Source organism: Furipterus horrens, unplaced genomic scaffold, assembly GCF_987537825.1.
Source record: "Furipterus horrens unplaced genomic scaffold, mFurHor1.1.pri manual_scaffold_17, whole genome shotgun sequence".
Classification (NCBI taxonomy): Eukaryota; Metazoa; Chordata; class Mammalia; order Chiroptera; family Furipteridae; genus Furipterus; species Furipterus horrens.
The window spans coordinates 118,362,702-118,385,187 of record NW_028327187.1 but is presented as its reverse complement, the minus strand read 5'-3'; the positions used below and the strand labels follow the sequence as shown (position 1 = coordinate 118,385,187).

General features: G+C 55.6%; 1 protein-coding gene across 1 annotated transcript; it reads left to right on the top strand.

Annotated features, from left to right (window-relative positions):
- The first annotated feature begins 707 nt into the window (after window positions 1-707).
- GYG2 (glycogenin 2) lies at window positions 708-20,760 on the top strand. The gene is made up of 10 exons (XM_090264179.1): window positions 708-964; window positions 3,976-4,117; window positions 6,537-6,711; window positions 7,804-7,966; window positions 8,791-8,917; window positions 15,361-15,583; window positions 17,288-17,458; window positions 20,027-20,128; window positions 20,212-20,334; window positions 20,485-20,760. Exons 1-10 carry the CDS (start codon window positions 811-813, stop codon window positions 20,644-20,646), a joined length of 1,542 nt encoding a protein of 513 aa, XP_090120305.1. The 5' UTR covers window positions 708-810; the 3' UTR covers window positions 20,647-20,760.
- The last annotated feature ends 1,726 nt before the right edge of the window (window positions 20,761-22,486 follow it).

Below are 22,486 nucleotides of genomic sequence, written 5' to 3'. Positions count from 1 at the left end.
TGCGGCCTCCAGGCAGGCTGCGCACGGGCCTTGCGCCCAGGCCCTCGAGGCCATGGCAAACATTTACTTTACGGCTGGCTGGTTAAAGGTTAAATGTGCCAACCTAGAATCGGCGGACTCCTGGATTCCGCGGGGAAGGGGCCCGCAAGGGGGTAGGGGCGGGGCCCCTTCCCGATCCTCTCCGGGGCGGACCGCGGGAGCCCGGCAGCAGGAGGCGCCCGGGAGGGCGGGGCGCAGGGGCGGTGGAGACCCCCGCCCGAGGGGCTGGGCGGAGGCGGGACCGGGCTTCCGGAGGGAGACCAATCGCCGTGCTCTGGCCCTAGGGCCTCCCAGCGCCCAGGCAGCCAATCTGGCCGAGAGCACACGAGGTGCTGGGGGTGAGGACCTAAGAGTCCCAGAGCTAGAGGCTGCTGGAGCGCGCAGAGGGTACTGGACGCTTCTCGGGCGCAGCTGGGGACCCGGGAGGGGGCGAGCGCGCACGGGCTGCCGAGCGCAGAGGGGCGGAGAGGAGCTGGGATGGGGAGCGCAGAGGTGACGGGGCTTGGGGGGGGGCACTGGGTGTGGAGTACACCGGGGGGGCGGGGCGCAGAGGGCCGTCCAGGACCCGGGAGCCCGGAGGAAATGGAGGGCGAGGCGGGGACGCCGATGACTCCGGAACGGATAGGGGTGAGGGGAGCTTGGCAGGAAGACAGAGGCGGCCCCCGAGCGCGGAGGAAGAGGTGCAGGGCGCGGGGTCATGGAGGTGGCCGGGCTTCGGCAGAGCCCAGGTGACACGGAGCGAGTCGTGGGCACTGGGCTGAGGCTGCAGTCATGGGTGTGTCCCGCAGGCCTGGGACTCAGCGCGGATCCCCTGGAGACGTCGCTTCTGCTAGGCCCGGCTGGAGGCCGGAGAGTCCACCCAGCGCGCTCAGGCGCACGGCGGCCCCTCGGTGCCCACGGTGCGCGGAGCCTCAGACCATGCCGGGTGAGTCGGGGGGGGGGGGCGAACGCCCCTTCCATTCAGCCTCTCTGTTCCTTCTGGGACGCATGAGGTTAGTCTGCGCTGGGGAGAGTCCCCGCCGTGGCCCCACGCCCAGCCCGAATCCCTGGTCTCCCATTGTCTGCTTCCCCAGCGTCTCCCAAGTCTGGAGAAGCTGGCTGCGCCGGGTGCCGTTGGAGATGCGGATGTTTCAGCCGTTGGGGGGCGGACGGGGGTCATACACATGGTCAGGGGCGGTCAGATTCCATAACGTTCCTTCTGTAAAATGCAGCTCTGGGGAGCTGCCCGTGGGCTACTTTCTTGGCCAAAGTGTTGGAGTGGCTTCGATTCCCACTGAGTGGAAACAGATGGGAAGAGGCCAATGCCCCCCAAACTCTGGGAAGGCAGTGCCTTGGGGTTCTCCTGAGTCCAGACCACGCGCGCACTGAGTTCTTACAATCCATATCCGGGGTGACTTCGGCGGCAGATGGCCAACTTGAGGCGTCTTTGGCAAAGTCTCCACCCCAAGAGCTCACATGGAGGTTTTGTGTCTGCCCTCGGGCTTTGTGGACGTCAGGTTTAGACGGCTGAGTTCAGAGGCCTCGCGTTGGCCCTCGGACCCAGGAGAGGGCAGCTGGTCCTCTCTGCATCCTTAAGACAGCCCCAGTCTGGGGCCAGACGGGACCTGATCATTCCCAAGCCCTCCCCCACTTTTTAAGTAGGTTGCTTTTGATTCAGGGGAGCAATTGGATAAATCAATAAAGCGGCTTGCATGTGTGGTGTTCCTCCGGTCTAGCCTTAGAAAGGGAAATTTGGGGGGGGTGGGGGCTGAGTCAGAGGACCGTTTCCCTGGGAGCAGAGGCAGAAAGGAGTTTCTGTTGCACGGAGCGGCGGGAGCTCCCCCCCCCGCGCCCCCCTCCCCAAATAATGGCAGCATTCAGCCAGGGACAGGAGGGCACATCTCCATCAGCGCCGGGACGGATGGGCCGTGCCGAAGACTCTCTGTGCGTTCTCCGCACGGTGCCCGAAACAAAAACACCTTTGAGCAGGGAGAGGAGAGGCGCGGAGAAGGCCGCCCGTGTTATTTCAGGGGCCTGGCTGGAACGCGGCTTGAGTCCGGGCCAGGCCAGGCGTAGAAGTAAACACGGCTCACCGATTCGTTAGAGAACTCGCAGCCGGCACCATCTTCAGGCTCAGCTTCTTGGTGCAGGAATATCTTTAAAAAAAAAAGAAACAAAAAACTGCGTCTGGAGTCCAGCAACCAAGTTTCTTTCCTTCCTGCCACCTTGCGCCCTGGCGCCAGTTCGGGGGTGCAGACACCTGCAGAACGTGGTGGCCTTGGATCATCGGATCATGGCTCGTTTGTTCCACGCAAGGCCGCGTCAGTGAATTTCCATCCCGCGTTCCGTGAGAATCCACGGGTCTGTCTTTGCGTTGGGGACGGAGCTGTCCATGGATGTGCCATGCCGTGCCCGGGTCCACGGTGGCCTTGGAGGCTTGGGGTCGCTCTCTCGTCCTTGTATCCGTCAGGTGGACGGTCCTTCTCCCACGTCAGCACACCGTGCGTTGAGTCATTTCATGAACGCAGCTCTGCGGACGCAGCCCGGCCTCCGTCCTCCCTGAGAATGTGGCTGCGGTTCCTGCCACCCTGCCTCTTGTCCCCAACGCCTCCGCCCCTCGAGGGGGGAGGGCCCACACACCTGGAAAGTGAATGCCCTTTCCAGCCAGCTGTTAAAAAAGCTAGAGAGTATTTACATGGTCCACAGATGATCGGTACGAGAGTCATACATTGGGCAGACTTGGCTTCTGACGTTTGCTCTGTGTTAACACCCCCCTCACCCTGGAGATGCCAGGAATTCTTCACTCAAGCCAAAAAAAAACACAAAACACCCAACACCACCAGGGTGCAGACGGGACCCTGCTGGGACAGGCTCCTTTGAGAATTCACTCCACCGGAATGTCAAGGCGTCCGCCCCCCGGGAAACACACCTCGGAGTCCGCCCTCGCCCAGGTCCAGAGAGCGTGTCTGTGAGTCTGTCCGCCTCGCTCTTGGGAGCTGCCGGGCGGGGCGCGGGGCCCCGGAGCGGGTCGCTCTGGTCCACGAAGGCTGAGCTCGGAGTGTTCCGGCGAGCGCCGCGGGCTGTGCATTTTAATTCCCGCGGACGGCACGGCCGCCGGCTCAGGCCCAGATTTCTCTCTGGCTGCCATCTGTACCCCGGTCCCCAGCTCCCAGGGGCCCCAGAATGAAATCGTTCCAGCTCCATGTCCTGAGGGTGCACCCCGACGTCACCTGGCCGCAGCCCGGACCTCCCGTTTGCGTTTCTCCCTCGCCTCTTGAGACGGGACGCAGAGAACATTTGGCAACTGAGACAAGCTGGTTTCTTTGTCCCCTTGTGCCGGCTTCCTGTGCCCTGCCGTGGACGGCTTTTCAGCGCCCGGTGCGTGCCGAATGGAAGGGGTCCGGCCGCTTCTCCACGGAGCACTGTGCCTTCGGGTTGGGGGGCGGGCACATTGTCATGGGGAATCAGATAATGCAGTGGCTGCAGCAGAAGAGAAAGAGGGGTCGCTGTGGACACCCACAGTCTCTTAGCAACAAGAAATGTATTTCATTTATTTATTTTTATTGATTGATATGAGAGAGAGAGGGGGGCATCGATTTGTTGTTTTAGCTGCGGGTGCATCATTGATTGAGTCTTGTCTCTGCCCCCATCGGGGATCGAACCCGCGACCTTGGTGCATCCGCGTGACGTTCCAACCAGCTGAGCTCCCCGACCAGAGCCGAGGAAATGTCACTGGACTCTGGTAGACGTTGCTATGTGTCTGGGTCCTTTGCATTGTGTGTGTGTGTGATTACGTGACAGTACACACATGAAGTGCTGGCACAGAGCGTTTTAGAACACTGACGAGTTTATTCTCCCCGAGTGGGAAGGGTCAGCGAGGAGGCAGGCTGACCACCCACACCGCCGCGTCCTGCGATCCACCGGGAGCGTAACCGGCGTTTCTGTGTGTATCCGCAGTGTCGGACCAGGCCTTCGTCACGCTGGCCACCAATGACGTCTACTGCCAGGGGGCCCTGGTGCTGGGGCAGTCCCTGAGGAACCACAGGGCGACCCGCAAGCTGGTGGTGTTGGTCACTCCCCAGGTGTCTAGCCTGCTCAGGTGAGACTGGGAGACAGCTCTGGGCCCAGTGGGCCGCTCCTGCAGAAGCAAGGTCACCCAGGAGTTGTTCGTGGGTGGTCCTGGGCGCCAGGCAGGGATGGAATAGGTGCATTGATAATGGATGGATGGATGGATGATGGATGCACGGAGGATGGATGGACAGACGGACGGATGGATGGATGGATGGGTGGATGGATGATGGATGGATGATGGATGATGGATGGATGGATGATGGATGGATGGATGATGGATGGATGATGGATGGATGGATGATGGATGGATGGATGATGGATGGATGATGGATGGATGGATGATGGATGGATGGTTGGATGGATGGATGGACGGATGGATGGATGGACGGACGGATGGATGGATGGATGGATGGATGGACGGATGGATGGATGGATGGACAGATGGATGGATGGATGGACAGATGGATGGACAGACGGATGGATGGATGGATGATGGATGGATGGATGATGGATGGATGATGGATGGATGGATGGATGATGGATGGATGGATGAATGGATGATGGATGGATGGATGGATGGACAGATGGATGGATGGATGGCTGGACGGATGGATGGATGGATGGATGGACGGATGGATGGATGGATGGACGGATGGATGGATGGATGGACGGATGGATGGACGGACGGATGGATGGATGGATGACGGACGGACGGATGGATGGATGGATGGGTGATGGATGGATGGATGGATGGATGGACGGACGGATGTATGATGGATGGATGTATGATGGATGGATGATGGATGGATGGATGATGGATGGATGGATGATGGATGGATGATGGATGGATGGATGGATGGATGGACAGATGGATGGACGGATGGATGGATGGATGGATGGACGGATGGATGGATGGATGGATGGACGGATGGATGGATGGATGGATGGGTGATGGATGGATGGATGACGGACGGATGGATGGATGGATGGGTGATGGATGGATGGATGATGGATGGATGGATGGATGGACGGACGGATGGATGGATGGATGGATGATGGACAGATGGACGGATGGATAGATGGATGGACGGACGGATGGATGGATGGATGGGTGGATGGATGGATGGATGATGGACGGGTGGACGGATGGATGGATGGATGGATGGATGATCGATGGATGGATGGATGACGGATAGATATTGTAGGCAGATATCAAGACTCTGAAAGGACCCTCCACCGTTATTCAAGTAGGGAGCCCCATGCAGGTGTGCGCTCCCCATCAGGGCCGTCGCCCAGAGAGTAAGTGTGTGTCACGATCATCGTCTTGACCGTGGAAAATCAGAAGTCAGCTCGTGGGTCGGGGGGTCTTGGGAAGCAATGATCACGAACTCAGTTGAAGATTGAGGCCTGAACGTCCTGCCTTCTCCTTTGGCTCCGCGGAGTTTCCAGCACGTAGCGCAGATCTCTGCTTCCTCCTGAAGGAGCGTCCTTGCCTTGGGGTGCTCCCCATCCTTGTGCGGACAGGTGTGTCGGCGTGGCCAGGCGTGGGGCTCTCTCCTGTGGACCGTATGTCTGTCTAGAAAGCACCGCTTTGTGTCTGTCTTGATTGGTATGAAAAGAAAGGATGGGTGTGGGGAACGCAGCGAGGGAGGAAGAAGAGCCAGGCCGTGCGTGGGAGGCCTGGCAGGTCAGGATCAAGAGCAGACTTGTCACGGCGACCTAGTCCGTGGCTCCCGGGAGCTGCAACTCCTGGGCGAGCGCGGGAGCATTTTCGTGGTCGGCGTTAAGTGGGCCCCTCTGTGCACTCACTGTGCACACACACGTGTGTGGCCACCTCATGGCTCTTCTGGGCTCGAGCTAAGATACCAGTGTCCCTGGACGTCACCATCCCCCAGCGCTGCCCCAGGCCTTGTATGGCTCCCAATGACAGCTCGTGACGCGGCCTGAGGTGTTGGCTGATGGAGGGTCTGAGGAAGCCCAGGGGACGTTCTCCATGCGTTTGGCGTGGGCATCATTTCTGAGCAGGCGTGAGAAAGTGCGCGCAGCTCTAAGACATCCCTGGAAAGACAGATAAAGCCTGGCCTTGGCCGGGCGGCCCAGCGGGTTGGAGCATCGTCCCGTGCACCCAAAGGCTGTGGTTTGTTTCCCGGTCAGGGCGCGTACCTAGGTTGCAGGTTCAATCCCCAGGCGGGGTGCGTACGGGAGGCAGATGATCAATGCTCCTCCGTCTCTCTGTCTGTCCGTCCGTCTCTCTCTCGTCCTTGCTCTTTCTCTACAATGAATGACTGTCTCCCCGGGGGAGGATGAGAAAGTAAACATAAAGCCCAGCTAGGGAGGCTGCGGAGAACGTGGAGGGATTTGGATCCGTGTCCCGTGGGCGTGAGCAGTCCCGTGGGAGGGCCACGCGCTGGGCAGCCCTCCTGCTACTGGGCCGCCGTCTTTCCCAGGGTCATCCTCTCGAGGGTGTTCGATGAGGTCATCGAGGTGGACCTGCTAGTCAGCACGGATGGCGGGCGCCTGGCCTCGCTGAGGAGGCCGGACCTGGGCGTCACGCTCACCAAGCTCCACTGCTGGACTCTCACGCGCTACAGCAAGTGCGTGTTTCTGGACGCGGATACCCTGGTGAGTGCCGTGGGGCCGAGACCCTGCCCTCCGCTCCTTGGCCAGGCCGCTGCCTCTCGTTGGGTTCCCACCAGGGAACGGGCACCTGCCACCAAGCCCAACACTCACTCTGTCAGGATCCAGGGCAACATGGCTGCCTGCCCCGCAGGGAGCCGCCTGGAATCACATTCCTTCCCTGGGGGGTCGGGGCGGGGGGCGGGACTGAGACCGTCCCGTGGATGATAGGAGGGCCCTCAGGGACATAACGGAGGGCTGAGAGACTCCGTGACTGCCGTCCCTTGAGGCGAACGGAGAGCTGTCTCTCGCACGGCCCCGTCTTGGGAACATGGCCTGGCTCCCCTTAACGTCGGGGACACACCCCAAGATGATTCCGATGTTGCATGCGCGTCATGGAGGCTCTGAGACCCACCGGGACGGCACCGTGTCCAGCCCGCCCGGGCTGCGTGCTTAGCCCGTCGCTCCCGGCCACACGCCTGTCCGGCAGGGCGCTCTCCAGACAACACGGGAGTAAGTGTGCGCAGGAGAGTCTGGCACCGTCAGGGCACCGGGTAAACATGCGACTTCTCGGGCAACTGCCCAAGTAACACAGCGTGCAGTTTTCTAGGAAACTGGTCCCTAAATACACGCTAAAGTAACAATAAAACGATAGTGCAGGGAACCCGTGAGCTAGTAACACTGTTGTACGTGACCGGGGTTGAGTATTACATGCTCTCCAGAGTCGTACCTGCTACAGTTTCCTGTACACACCTGGTGGTAGGCTTGTCGACACCAGCATCCCCCCAAACGCGTATGTAATATGTTGTGCGATGATGTTACGGTGTGTGACTTGGCATGTCATCCCACGATGGGAACATTCTGGTTCCCTGGGACCCCGGTCCTAGAGTCAGACCACCGTGGACCGAAACGGGACGTGCCTGGACGGTTCAAGCTTAACGGAAGACATGTCACCGAAAAAGCCGGGCCTGGTCGCGATCACCCAGCTTCGTCCGACCCTCCCTCCGGTCCCTGCTGCGTCTCTCGCCTGCGATCCGGAGGTCCCGGGGGGGCGGGGATGCGTGTGTGGCCCCAGGTCCCCGCGTTCTGTCCCGCCAGGCGCTGGCCAACGTGGACGAGCTCTTCGAGAGGGCAGAGCTGTCGGCGGCCCCCGACCCCGGCTGGCCCGACTGCTTCAACAGCGGCGTCTTCGTGTTCCGGCCGTCCCTGGAGACGCACGGCCTGCTGCTCCGGCACGCCGCGGAGCACGGCAGCTTCGACGGTAGGTGGGGGGCGGCGCGGGGGCGGGGGACGCCCCCCGAGCTGTGCCCGCAAACTCCTGTGTCCGAACGGCCGCGGGGCGTCGGTGAAAGACACCGACCGCAGGTTGCCGCCGGCAGGGTGGTAGGGAGAAGCGAGGGGGTACCGTCGGTGAAAGGGCAACCGAAACGCATGGGCCCTCCGCGCAGGGGTACAGACAGTGACCCCCAATCCTGGTTGCACGACGGGTAGGCAGCCCCTCCTGTAAAGGGCCGGGGGCGCATCGTTGAGCGACGTCTCTTAGAAACATTTAATGCTGCCGTGGCCCCGCGACGGGAGCCACAGATGAGACGCTGCCCCTGTGACCGTGGCTGTGTCCCCGTAAAACGTAATTCATAAAAACGGAGACAAGGAGTGAATGAAAATGGCAGAAAAGATATTGTCAGCACCGGACGGAATTCCCTGTGGCTGGCGTGGAGGGTTTTGAAGACAGGAGGCAGTTTTATGATGACCCACGGGGGGATCTGCGGAGAATTTTGGAGGGACCCTGGCCTCTTCAGGCTCACGGCTGTGTAGGCGTGGTAGTCGCTCCCGGTGTCTATTCAGAGTATTGATGGTGGTGTTTCACGGTCCCGCCACCTATGGCATCGACCCAAAGGAATCCATAGCTTTTCCGTCCATGGGGCCGTGTTAAGGGTGGTCCCCGTCGGATGGATGAAGGCCGTCCTGGCGGCCGAGGGTGATGTCTCAGCAGGCAGGGAGGGGAAGGGGCTGCGGACCTTGAACGCCCTTCGGCCGGCTTGGCGGCCTGAGCGACGCTGATGGCCCCCTCTGCGGGTTTGTTAGGCGCGGACCAAGGCCTGCTGAACAGCTTCTTCAGCAGCTGGGCGACGGCCGACATGCAGAAGCACCTCCCGTTCGTCTACAACCTCAGCAGCAACGCGGCCTACACCTACGGCCCCGCGTTCCAACGGTGAGTTCCCCGCGCCGCGGCCGCGGCCGGTCCCCCGGGGCTTCCACACAGCTCCCCTGCGTGTCTCCGGAGACCAGACCAATTAAACAAAAAATAAGATGCTCTTTCTCTCTCTTTTCACTCTTGTGTTTTCATAACCGTACGGCGGGATTTCACGGAAACTATAGGAGGGCATAAGGCGGTGGATTGAACAAAGGCACAGACAGAAGTAAATAGCCAGCTTGAAAGGATCAATATCTCTGCTTTACCATCTTGGGGGAGGGGACAGACCTTTTCAAAAGAATTTTAACACCTCTAATGACTACCATGCATTAATGCTAGAGGATACCACGCGTAACTTGATGCGAACCTAGTATGGGTTGATTTTTTAAAAAAATTCATGGATAAACATACTTTCTGGCTTCTCAGTTTTCATTTCTGGGGCAGTGTGTGTGTGTGTAGGTTGAGTCCACACGCACCGAGGTCTTGGGTCTGCAGTGATTTTTTAAGGGTGTCAAGAAGCCCCGGGACCAAAGCGTTTGAGATCTGCTGCTATAGATCACATGCTTATTAAGTGAAATGAAACTCTGATAGGTCCAGAGCGGGTCTTTCTAACAAGAGTAGCATGACCCACCCGCAGGCGGAAATTGGTACTTAGGGAGGAAAAACAGGGTCCTTTTTGATGTACAAAGCACACACGGACCACAGAGAGGCCCCAGTGCAAATGAGGTGTTGCTATTTCATGGGAATAGGATGACAGGGGGAAAAATATTTATTAATGTGCTGGGGGAACCCTTGGCGGGAAGGTGCACTGGGGCAGCCATTGTAGAACGCAGTGTGCAGTTTCCTCAAAAATAGTAAAAGGAGAGCTACCCTAGAACCTAGCAGGCCCACTTCTGGATATTTATTCGAAGAAATCAAAAACATTATTTTGAAAATGTATGTGCAGCACCATGTTCATGGCTGTGTTATTGAAAGGAGCCAAGCGATGGAAGCAATCTAGCTGATTACCAATAGACGAAAGGTCGAGACCTTCCATTTGTGCTACAATGGAATATTACTCAGCCGTGAAAAAAGCCGAGACCTTCTGCTGGTGCTGCAAATGGAATATTGCTCAGCCACGAAAAAGGTCGAGACCTTGCATTTGCGCTACAATGAAATATTACTCAGCAGTGAAAAAGACCGAGACCTTCCATTTGCGCTACGATGGAATATTACTCAGCCATGAGAAAGTTGAAGCCTTGCGTTTGGGCTACGCTGGAATATTACTCAGCTGTGAAAAAGGCCAAGACCTTACATCTCCACTACAAAGGAATATTACTCGGCCATGAAAAAGGTTGAAAGCCCTTACATTTACACCGCAATGGAATATTACTCGGCCATGAAAAGGTCGAGACCTTGCATTTGTGCTGCAATGGAATATTACTCAGCCATGAAAAGTTGAAAGCTTACATCTGTGCTACAATGGAATATCACTCAGTCATGAAAAAGGTTGAAACTTACATATTTGGCACAATGGAATATTACTCGGCCATGAAAATGGTTGAAACCCTTACATTTACGTCACAATGGAATATTACTCTGCCGTGAGAAAGGCCAAGACCTTACATCCCCACTACAAAGGAATATTACTTGGCCGTGAAAATGGTTGAAACCCTTACATTTGTGCTGCAATGGAATATTACTCAGCCATGAAAAAGGCTGAGACCTTCCACTTGCACTAAAAATAGAATAGTACTCAGCCACAAAAAGGCTGAAACCTTCTATCATAGCACAAATGGAATATTACTCAGCCATGAAAAGGTTGAGACCTTGCATTTGCACTGCAATGGAATATTACTCAGCCATGAAAAGTTGAAAGCTTACATTTGTGCTACAATGGAATATCACTCAGCCACGAAAAAGGTTGAAACGCTTACATATGCGGCACAATGGAATATTACTAAGCCATGAAAAAGTTGAGACCTTACATTTGTGCTACAAAGGAATATTACTCGGCTGTGAAAAGGACCGAGACCTCCCATTTGCACTACAATGGAATATTGCTCAGCCATGAAAAAGGTTGAAATCCCTTACATTCACATCACAGTGGAATATCATTCGGCCATGAAAAAGGCCAAAACTTTCCTTTTGTAGCACAAATGGAATATTACTCAGACATGAAAAAGGCCGAGCCCTTGCATTTATGCTGCAAATGGAATATTATTCAGCCATGAAAAAGGCCGAACTCTTTGCATTTGTGCTGTAAATGGACTATTACTCAGCCATGAAGAAGGTTGAAACCCTTTACATTTATGTCACAATGGAATATTACTCCATTTGTAGCACAAATGGAATATTACTCAGCCATGAAAAGGGTTGAAACCCTTACATTTACGTCACAATGGAATATTGCTCGGCCACGAGAAAGTCGGAACCTTGCTGTTGTGCTACCATGGAATATTACTCAGCCGTGAAAAAGGCCAAAACCATACATCCGTGCTACTCATGGAATACTAGTCAGCCGTGAAAAAGACCAAGACCTCACATTCACGCTACAGGTGGAATATCACTCAGCCAATGAAAAAGGCTGAGACCTTCCATTTGCGTTGCAATGGAATATTGCTCAGCCATGAAAAAGGTTGAAACCTTCCATTTGCGTTGCAATGGAATATTGCTCAGCCATGAAAAAGGTTGAAACCTTCCATTTGCGCTACAAATGCAATATTACTCAGCCGTGAAAAAGGCCGAGACCTTCCATTTGTGCTGCAATGGGATATTACTCAGCCATGAAAAGGTGAAAGTTTATATCTGTGCTACAATGGAATATTACTCTGCCATGAAAAAGGCCGAGACCCTGCATTTGTGCTGCAAATGCAATATTACTCAGCCATGAAAAAGGCCAAGACCCTGCATTTGTGCTGCAAATGGAATATTACTCAGCCATGAAAAGGACCGAGACCTTCCATTTGCACTGCAATGGAATATTGCTCAGCCATGAAAAAGGTTGAAAGCCTTTACATCACAATGGAATATTATTCAGCCACAAAAAAGGCCAAAACTTTCCATTTGTAGCACAAATGGAATATTGCTCAGCTGTGAAAAAGGCCGAAACCTTACATTTGTGCTATGCATGGAATACTAGTCAGCTGTGAAAAAGACCAAGACCTTACATTCACGCTACAAATGGAATATTACTCAGCCATGAAAATGGAGAAATTTTACAGCTGTGCTACAATGGAATATTAGTCAGCCACGAAAAAGCTGAAACCTTGCAGTTGTGCTACAATGGAATATTACTAAGCTGTGAAAAAGGTCGAAACCTTCCATTCATGCTACAAATGGAATATTACTAAGCTGTGAAAAAGGTCGAAACCTTCCATTCATGCTACAAATGGAATATTACCCGGCCATGAAAAAGGCCAAGACCTTCCTTTTGCACTATGATGGAATATTACTCAGCCATGAAAAAGGCTGAGACCTTCCATTTGTGTTGCAATGGAATATTTGTTGTGTTGATTGTGATTTCAGACGCTGAAATAAATCCGGCAGGCAGGATGATTGGCCAGTAACGAACGGAGGACTGTGGCTTGCTCAGACCGTCAGCGGAGAGCGGGAAGCCTCATCCTCTTTTTATTAGGGTTTCAAAAGTTACTAAAAATAGAACGGAGGGTGTGACATTCCAGCCAACAACAGGAGAATTTTACAAGTGAAAGGATTCTTACAAAGTGTCATTAATATGTAAAATACGGCCAGGGTAACTCCTGTTTTATCTAGCACCTATCAAGGAAGCAAGGCAGATCCACTAATCCTCAAGGCCAGCTCCATATCAAGACTTCATTAACAAGGAAGCAGATGGAGTACACAACAGAACCTGTTTTACCCAGGATTCCACGACTCAGTGGCCTCGACAGCCTAAAGCTGAAGGCAGAGACAAGAGTTGCTCATCATCTCCTGAGTCATGGGATGCCACCTGGGTGGAGGGGCATGAGAATGCCCCTACCCAGAGATCTGTCTTCCTGCAACAATATTGCTCAGCCATGAAAAAGGTTGAATCCTACATTTGCGCTACAAATGCAATATTATTCAGCCATGAAAAAGGCCGAGACCCTACATCTGCGCTACAATGGAATATTACTCAGCCCGTGAAAAGGCTGAGACGTACATCTGCGCTTCGATGGAATATTACTCAGCCATGAAAAAGGCCGAGACCTTCCATTTGTGCCGCAGTGGGATATTACTCAGCGGTGAAAAAGGCCGAAACCTTCCATTTGTAGCACAAATGGAATATTCCTCAGCCATGGGAAAGGTTGAGAACTCATATTTGCACTACAGTGGAATATTACTCAGTGTGAAAAGGGCCAAGACCTTCCATTTGCGCTACAATGGAATATAACTCAGCCATGAAATAGGTTGAACCTTACATTTGCGCTACAAATGGAATATTACTCAGCATGAAAAAGGCCGAAACCTTTGATTTGTGCTACAAATGGAACATTACTCAGCCGTGAAAAAGGCCGAGACCTTCCATTTGTAGCACAAATGGATATTACTCAGCCATGAGAAAGTTGAAGCCTTGCGTTTGTGCTACAATGGAATATTACTCAGCCGTGAAAAAGGTCAAAATCTTACATTTGTACTATGATAGAATATTACTCAGCCGTGAAAATGGTTGAAGCCTTACATTTGTATTGCAATGGAATATTACTCGGCCATGAAAAGGACCGAGACCTTCCATTTGCACTGCAATGGAATATTGCTCAGCTATGAAAAAGGTTGAAAGCCCTTACATTTACATCACAATGGAATATTATTCGGCCACGAAAAAGGCCAAAACTTTCTGTTTGCAGCACAAATGGAATATAACTCAGACATGAAAAAGGTTGAGACCTTGCATTCATGCTGCGAATGGAATATTACTCAGCCATGAAGAAGGCCGAAATCTTTGCATTTGTGCTGTAAATGGACTATTACTCAGCCATGAAAAAGGTTGAAACCCCTTACATTTATGTCACAATGGAATATTACTCCATTTGTAGCACAAATGGAATATTATTCAGCGGTGAAAATGGTCGAAACCCTTATACTTGTGTTACAATGGAATATTGCTCAGCCATGAAAAGGGTTGAAACCCTTACATTTTTGTCACAATGGAATATTACTCGGCCACGAAAAAGGCGAAAACCTTGCAGTTGTGCAGCAAATGGGATATTACTCAGCCATGAAAAAGGTCAAACCCTTCCATTTGTAGTGCAAATGGAATATTACTCGGCCTTGAAAAAGTCGGAACTTTGCCGTTGTGCTACAATGGAATATTACTCAGCCCTGAAAAAAGCCGAAACCTTCCGTTTACGGCACTAATGAAATATTACTCAGCCGTGAAAAAGGCTGAAACCTTACATTCGCGCTGCAAATGGAATATTACTCCGCCACAAAAAGGCCGAGGCCTTGCGTAAATGGAATATTACTCAGCCGTGAAAAAGGTCAAAACCGTCCATCTGTGGCACAAATGGAATATTACTCAGCCACGAAAAAGTCGAAACCTTGCTGTTGTGCTACAATGGAATATTGCTCAGCTGTGAAAAAGGCTGAAACCTTGCATCCGTGCTACGCATGGGATACTAGTCAGCCGTGAAAAAGACCAAGACCTCACATTCACGCTACAAATGGAATATCAGTCAGCTATGAAAAGGGTGAAATTTTACAGCTGTGCTACAATGGAATATTACTCAGCCATGAAAAAGGCTGAGACCTTACACTTGTGCTGCAAATGGAATATTACTCAGCCACGAAAAAGGTCGAAACCTTACGTTTGCGACAACATGGGTGGACCTACAGGGTATTATGTTTACTGAAATCCGTGAGACAGAGGAAGGCAAAGGCCATATCATTTCATTTCTAGGCGGAATCTCAAAACCAAAGACACGAGCAAACAAAAAATAAAAAGAAACAGGCTCCAACACACAGAACTAGCTAAAGGTTGAGAAAGGGGAGGAATTGGAGGAAATGGAATGAAAAAAAAAAAGACCATAAAATTTTTTTCAAAGAGTGAGGGGGGAAACACCTCATGTTGTAAAAGAAGCCTGTCTTTCTGCTGCGTGGCCTGCCTTATGTCTGTCAAAGCTACCAGTTCTTGATGTTGTCCCTGGTGTTTTAAAAAGAGGATGCGTTTGGCTCCCGCCCTGTGGGTTTTAATAAAACCCTTGGTTTATTATCCTTGTTTTGGGGGATCGTCCCCATGGGTTCTGCTTAGGTTGCCTGGTGTTCGGAAAGCGAAACAAATGGCCAAGGTAGATCGCTTTTTAAAATACAGACGCGACACGCAATTATCTTGAAGCAGAGTCACTGCAAGCGAAGGGCCAGGTCATTCCACAGGGTCGTTAACACAGATGACGACGCGCGTCGGACGAGCCTCACGCCTGCCGGGGGCTTCTCGTGCGCGTCCGCTTGGTGACCCGTGGGCCACGACTGTCCTTCCTTGGCAGGTTTGGCGCCGGCGTGAAGGTGGTGCACTTCGGGGGGCCCGCCAAGCCTTGGCACTACAAGTACAACCCGCAGACCGGCTCGGTGTCGCAGGACGGGCACGGGCGGGCCCTGCCACAGCAGCTGTCCTTCCTGAACCTCTGGTGGGACATCTTCCACCGCAGCATCCTGCCTCTGTATGCAAGCAGCCGGGCCGCCGAAGGACACGCGTCGGCCGGACACGCGGTAAGGGGGCCGGGCCCCGGGGTTGCAGCCGTTGGCCAGAGAGTCAGTGATGATCTTGCTCAGCGACCGATGGTTGCTAGACTTCCCGTAGGGATGACATTGTAAGGGACGCCAGTGTGGAACACCTAAAAATAACGGTGTATGCCAACAGTACTTTAATTAAAAAAAAATTCAGCCCTGACCGGTGCGGCTCAGTAGGTTGGAACGTCATCCGATCCACCTGTAGGTTGTGGGTTCGATTCCCGGTGGGGGCGTGTCCAGGAGGGCACAGATCGATGCCTCTCTCTCTCTCTCTCTCTCTCTCCCTCTCTCTCTGTCTCTGTCTCTCCGTCTCTCCCTTCTCTCTTAAAAGCCAAGAGTTGAGAACGGAGAGAAACTCTCCACCATCCACCCCTTGTCTGGTTCCTTCAAATCTGTCCCTTCTGCCTCTCTGACACAGGACGGTAATACACAGAAAGGGGACTCGACATTGGAACTCTGAGGAGCAGGAAGGCTGCTGTCCCTTAGGGGACAGACCCATAAATAGTGCGGAAAACAAATTACGTCCGTGAGCTCCTTCGTCAGGGGAAGAGCCGCTTGGACACACACGCGGCTGAAGAGGGCTGATCAGCCCGTCGTTTGAAGAGACCGTTTCCGTGGAGATGGCAATCAAAGGGAGCTTAGCGGGAGGGTCTCTAAGGACCGTTGACCCCCCCATGTCACGGTTAAAAAACAGAGCGATAACCTTGCGTGCCACGTATGGGGAAGCATCTGCTATTGATGTCATCTGCACGCATGTATTTGCCTTGCACATGGACCTTCCGAAATTAGGTCTTTGGGAAGTATTCCCTGATGAATTTTAATTTAAGTTAATTTAATTTTAGAGAGACGGGGAGGGAGGGAGAAAGAGAGGGAGAGAAACATCCATGTGTGGTTGCCTCTCGTGCACCCTCAACTGGGGGCCTGACCCGCCACCCAGGCAGGTGCCCTGACCGGGAATTGAACCGGCGACCCTTTGGTGCACAGGCTGGCGCTCCATCCACAGAGCCACACCAGCCAGGGCTCTATTCTGGTGACTATTTAACCCTCAGATTCGCCAGGACAATGGAGTCACGTATCCGCAAATAAAGGCGTGACTTGGGGGAACGGCAGACCCTTCCTGCTTGAGGGTCGACTACGGCCATGTGTCCGCTGGGTCTCGGGGCCCTGGCTGAGCGGACCGAAACCTTTCTCGGCCCCTCTGACGCGAGGGAACAGGGACTTATTTTGGTTCGTGGTTTCTGCCGGGCCCTCGATGGACATCGGGCAGGACGGGAGCAGCTGTGGGGTCCACGCGTGTGCGGGTGGGTTCTTCTCGACGGGGAGGCAGCAGCCCCGGACGGCCCGTCTGCTTTCTCCCGGGTGAGCTGTCCCGTTGCCAGGACTCCTCAGCCGGGGGCTCCTTCCTGTCTGTGTGTCCCGGGGTGACGGCATCTGGGGCTCTTCTGGTCCGAGCGCCCGGCTCCACACGGGGCCGGCTCAGGACGGTGATAGGTCCAGGGCAGGTTTTGGGGGTCCGTTCCCCAGGAGCGGTCCTCGTGGGGTGCACTTATATTTAATAGATGCTGGGGAGGGCTGGCTGCCCAGACAGTGGGGCAGGACTTGGGGCCCCGAGGGCAGCCAGCCAGTTGAATACCTGTCAGGACAACTGACGACATGTGTCCGTGTGTGTGTGTGTGCGTGCAGGCGTGTCTCGGCGCTGAGGTACCGTGTGCAGACCCAGCGTGTCGTGCCGGAGGGCTGTGTGCAGAAGCAGAGGTGGAACCCAGCCGGCCTCGGCCTTCTGAAGACCCTTCGGAGCCGACCGTGGTAGCGAAGGGGACCCCACCCCCGCCTGGAAGCGGCCACTCAGACGGCGTAAGTACCCGCACCCCGTGCAGGACCGGGGGACCGTCCGACCTTGGTCCCCAGTGGGGCGGAGCCGACAGCCACCAACGCGACCTTCCGTGGGGTCAGGGCCTCGGCCGGGCTGGCTTAGCGACGGACCATGCCCGGAGGCTTCGCTCTGTGAGGCAGAGACGCAGAATTCCTGCAACGCAGATCCTGCGGCCTGTCCGCTGTCACTGAAAAATAGATTTACAAAAAGCGCTGATCCTGCGCGGTGGAGGCTCTTGCCAGACCCCAGTGGGAACATGACGTGCGTGGGTTCCTCTTCCCCCGCCGGCCGGGTCTCTGGAGGCTGCAGAGCTCTGTCCTCCGAGGAGAAAGACGCACCCAATTTATAGCAGAACACACCGGAATCCTTCAACCAAGCGGCCCTGTCTCCGTCCCCCGTGTCTGAGCAAACACAGTCAGCGAAGGCTGGTGTTCCAAGATCTCTTATTTTAAATGCTCCCATGGGCGGTCCCTTCGGGTCCGGCGAGACCTGGGACAGACTCGTCGCGGGCGGCGGATTTGGGGACTGTTTGGAACACCCGTCCCAGGCTCACTGTTTGCAGATCCGTTTCCCGTGGGTGAATTTCCATGTTAGCCGTCGCTTCTGGAGGAAGGCACCCTGGGCTTCCCTCTCCGTGGCCTCCATGCCACGTCCCATGTTCCTCATGTGTGCGTGGCGATTTCGGGCCAACGCCCCCACGCTTGGGAAGGACCCTGAGGTCTGCACAGGGAAGAGGAGGGTGGTAAACACAAAGGAACGTTTTCTTTCCTGCTCGTATTTCCTGACTCCTCCCCGTCACGGCGCTCTGGCCCCGGCCCCAGGAATGCTCCGTGGGAGTTAAATATAGGCCGTGGGGCAGCGCCAGGAATGGGAAGAATCTGGCGGGACGCTCTTAGGTTATGTACAGAACGGCCGTCTCGTCTGCCCCTGGGGGCCACGCCGGGAGCTGGACGTTTAAGAAAAAAAATCTGGGTGACCGAGGCCAGACCAAAGGGAACCCGTGATACGTGTCGCGGGCCATTAGGGTCTACGATGTCACGCAGAAGACCCCCGTGATACACGCGCATTCACGAAGCGGCCAGCAATGATCAGAAAGGCTGGGCTGGCCCCAAACTGTTCTTAAATTCTTGTTTTCCCTCCTAATAGGTTTTATTTGGAAACACGCTGACTAAGGCGGTGGGAAAACATAGGACCACGGACAGGCAGACACGTGTATCCTCCACCGACGTCCGTTCAGTGTTAACGTTTTGCCTGGCTTGCTTTATCTCTTCCACACACACACGTGTCCACACACACGTGTGCATACACACACGTGTGCGCACACACACGCTACACACACACACATGGTCCCACACACACACACGGTCACACAGTGTCTTCTCTGAAGCCTCTGAAGGCGTTTCAGGCATCGCGAAACGATGCCCAGAATGCGGCAGCAGACAGGATTCCCGCCCTTGTCGCGGGCATGACGTTCTAGACCCGCCCGCGTGACAGGTGACAATCCGCCAAGTACGAACCTTCCGTTTATTTTCGTATTTATATAGATTTTAAGGCTTTAGAAACCCTTCCCGCAGACTTATACACTGTTCCCAGTCCCTTCTTAACCTTTTCCACGCTTCGACACGCTCCTGATGCTCCTAAACGTATTCTGCGCCCTTAAACTTACATCCTTTGTACAACACACGTATGCGGGGCTCACCTGCTGTCTCCTCGGCGCCGGCCGCGTCCCCTCGGCGGTCAGGACACCGGGACGTGGCGTCCGGTCTGCGCCCCCGGCGAGAAGGCTGGCACAGGCTGTTGGGACCCCGGCGGTCTGCCCCACGCAGAGTCCTTGGCGACCCCGAATCTCATCCTGGAGCAGGAAAAACATAGGGGGGCGTTTTCAGCGAAGCTGCGTTTGCTGGCAGGAAGCGTTGGCTCACGCGTCTGTGTTATTTTATTGTTTCGTGACAGATGCTCAGTTGCCCAGACACGGAGACTCCCGCGGCTGTGACGCACGGCCCAGGCTCGGCACTGCGCCTGCCATCTGCAGACGTCACGGAGACCCCCGGCCCCTCGGTATCCCTCCCCGTCCCTCTCGGGGGTCTGCCATGCGTCCTGATCCGTGACCTTTCTTCACGGTTTTCCCAGCCGGGACCACGTACCACGTGGGACGGGGGTTCCTCTGGCACCCCATCCCGGGGCGGGCGGTGCCCGGCTGCCTTCTCGGGTCCTCGCTCCGCTGTTGCCGCGTTTCCTACACCACGGGGTCATGCTCTTCCGTCTTTGGGAAGAGTTAGAAAAAAAGAACCCAGAGCCTCGCTACGGCTCCCATGGGTCCCTTAAGTAAAAAAAAAAATTCACGCCGCCCGCCGCCGGAGCCATGTTTCATATGAGGGCGTCGCAAGGAGGCGCGTCCCTTTCTGTGTTTCTCCATTTCCCCTCCTGAGTCCGGGCTCCGTGCCCGGGTCATCAGAAGACTGAACCCCGACAGACGCTTCTTAGGGAGACGGTCCGTGGGTGTCTGTCTACAGGGGAGCAGCCTGAGCTTGAGGGCCCGACGCTCACAGGGAGACGTCCCGGGCCATGTGCGCGTCTGGAATGTGGGCGCTCCGGCCACGCTGGGCTCCCTGGCCTCGCGGAGGCCGCAGAAAGGGCACCCGCCCAGCACGGTCCGCCCGCGGCCTCTGACCTCCAGCAGGAGGAACAGTCTAGACGGCTGTTCTCCGAAGGCCCCCCGGACTAACGACACGTGTTATCTTTCCAGCGTCCGGCAGATCCGACAGGAGGCCGCCCGCCACCGGAGGAATCCGCAGAACGAAGCCCGGAGCCGCCCGTGAATGTCCCCGGGGACGCCAGCCCTCAGGATGCGTTGGAGGTGCTACCCCCGGCGTTGGCTTTTGCTCGGGGTGCGGTGGGCTCTCCGCGGGGCTCGCTGCGTGCGGAAGGGAACCGCCATGCGCAGCCACGCGGGCAGAGCGGACGGGGGGCCGGGCCCCCTCAAAGACCTGTTGGCTTGTTCCCGCAGGTGGACCTGGCCGTCTCCGTCTCTGAGATTTCCATCGACGAGAAGACGCGGGAGCTGAGCCCCGAGGAAGAACGGCGGCAGTGGGAGCAGGGCCACATCGACTACCTGGGCAAGGACGCGTTTGCCCGCATTCAGGAGAAGCTGGACCGCTTTCTGCAGTAGCCGGGGCCGTGCGGGGTGGACCCGCGGTGACCTCTGCTCCCGTCCCAAGTGCCCCTGCTGATAATCGACCCCCGTGAGTGCCTCCCAAACAGGACCGAGCGGCTGAGCAGTGCCGGACGCCACGGCCGATCCCTGCGACGGTCACCTACCTCTTCTCGCCTCTCAGCCACGGGGGCGGGAAGACACTTCTGGGAGGCCCTTGACCTTGGCCTCGCCCGACGGCGCTTTGGACAGGTGCTTCCGTGTGGATCCTCACTAGGATCTGTGCAGACGTCAACACAGATGTTCTTCAGCCCCCCGGCGAATCGCAGCGGGAATCTGCGCCCGGCAGCTCGGGATCCCTCCTCCGGGAGCATCCTGTCTCTGAAGACGCCGGGAGCGCGCGTCTCGTTTCGATTCTGCGAAGCCCGTCGGGGAAAGGCTGCGCGGTCGCTCCTGTTCCGGGAAACCCGGCAGGGCTTCCGAGGGCCGTCCACGGACACCCGATGGGAGAGGCACCGGACAGATTTCGGGGGGAGATTCCAGCTGGCGTGGGAGACGGAGCATCTTCCGACGGGTTGACAAGGACCGAGGGCCCACCCCGAGGGATGCCTGCTGGGAACGGGCTGGCAAACGCCACGTCGGGACATGCTCTTTGGGAGGCAGATGCGTGTCTTGCCCGCGTCCCTCAAGGGCTCCTTGCTGGGTCTCGCTACCTCAGTTCCACGTCACGTATGGACTCCGTATTCTTCAAGCCATGTCCTCTCAGCGCTTTTGGGGGGCAATTCTCAGTCTGAGGAGCTGGGACATTCTTTCTCTGGGAAGCCTCATCGTCCCAATTGCCCTAATGTGGGGATGTCGCGCACGGTAGACCATCCCGCGGCGCTCTTCTTCCACGCCCACCGCCATGATTATCATTGGAAACGGATGTCGCTGTGCATCACGGAAGGTCATGGGATTTGTTACATACGTGAGCGGTTTATTTATCATGCACCCGCTGTTGGCAAAGCCCAGGTTTGGAAGCAGGTGAGCCGGCTCTGCTAAAAGCCCCTGGGGGTATTGGGGCATGTTTTTATCTCGGGGAGCCGCTGAGCTTGGGGGAGTCCATGGCATCCGCCGTGGACTTTGCTTCTGAGAGAGGAGGGGTGCCTCCTCTTGACCTCGGGGTGCGTGATGATCTGACGTCGCGGATGAACATCACCAGAAGGACAGAGCCTTCGGGGAGTTGGTGGGGCACTGAGTGACGCCCGGGAGAATGCCATAAGTTTGTCCCCCGGAGAGAAGGCCGGTGCTTTCCGCTATGGTGTCGAGGCAGGAGACGCAGAAGCCCGAGTCAGGCGTGTTGGAGAGGGAAGTCGTCGGACGGGGGGCTGATGAGTCTGGTTCAGCTGCCGCGCAGAAGAGAACCCACGTCCCCGGGCGGCGGCTCGCGGGCCTACGGAACACGTCCCATGCAGACGTCTGTTCTGCGTTCTGGGGACGCTGGATGGAGGCGAACACAGTCGGTGAAAATTTTACGACCGCTTGTGGTCTCCCGTCTGGTGTTTTTGCACGCGCGCGGAGCGAGCCGAAGAAAGGTTCCCGTTTCACGGAGGAAAGGCATGTGGCCGCCTGCCTCTGCGCCAGGGTCCGTTCACATCACCAGATGGGTTTGTTGAAGTTGCCGGTAACGGCCCAGCACAAAGACGAGCCCTTGGCACGCCAGTGTCGCTGTGAGGGACGCTGACGAAGTTTCCCCAAAGTGCCAGCGTCATTCCCAGTGACTCTTTTTTTGGTGACTATCCATGTAAGTGGCAATGGAATAATTCGTGTTTTATGTTGTTCTCTTTTTTTGTACCTCGGGTTATATATGCATATAACT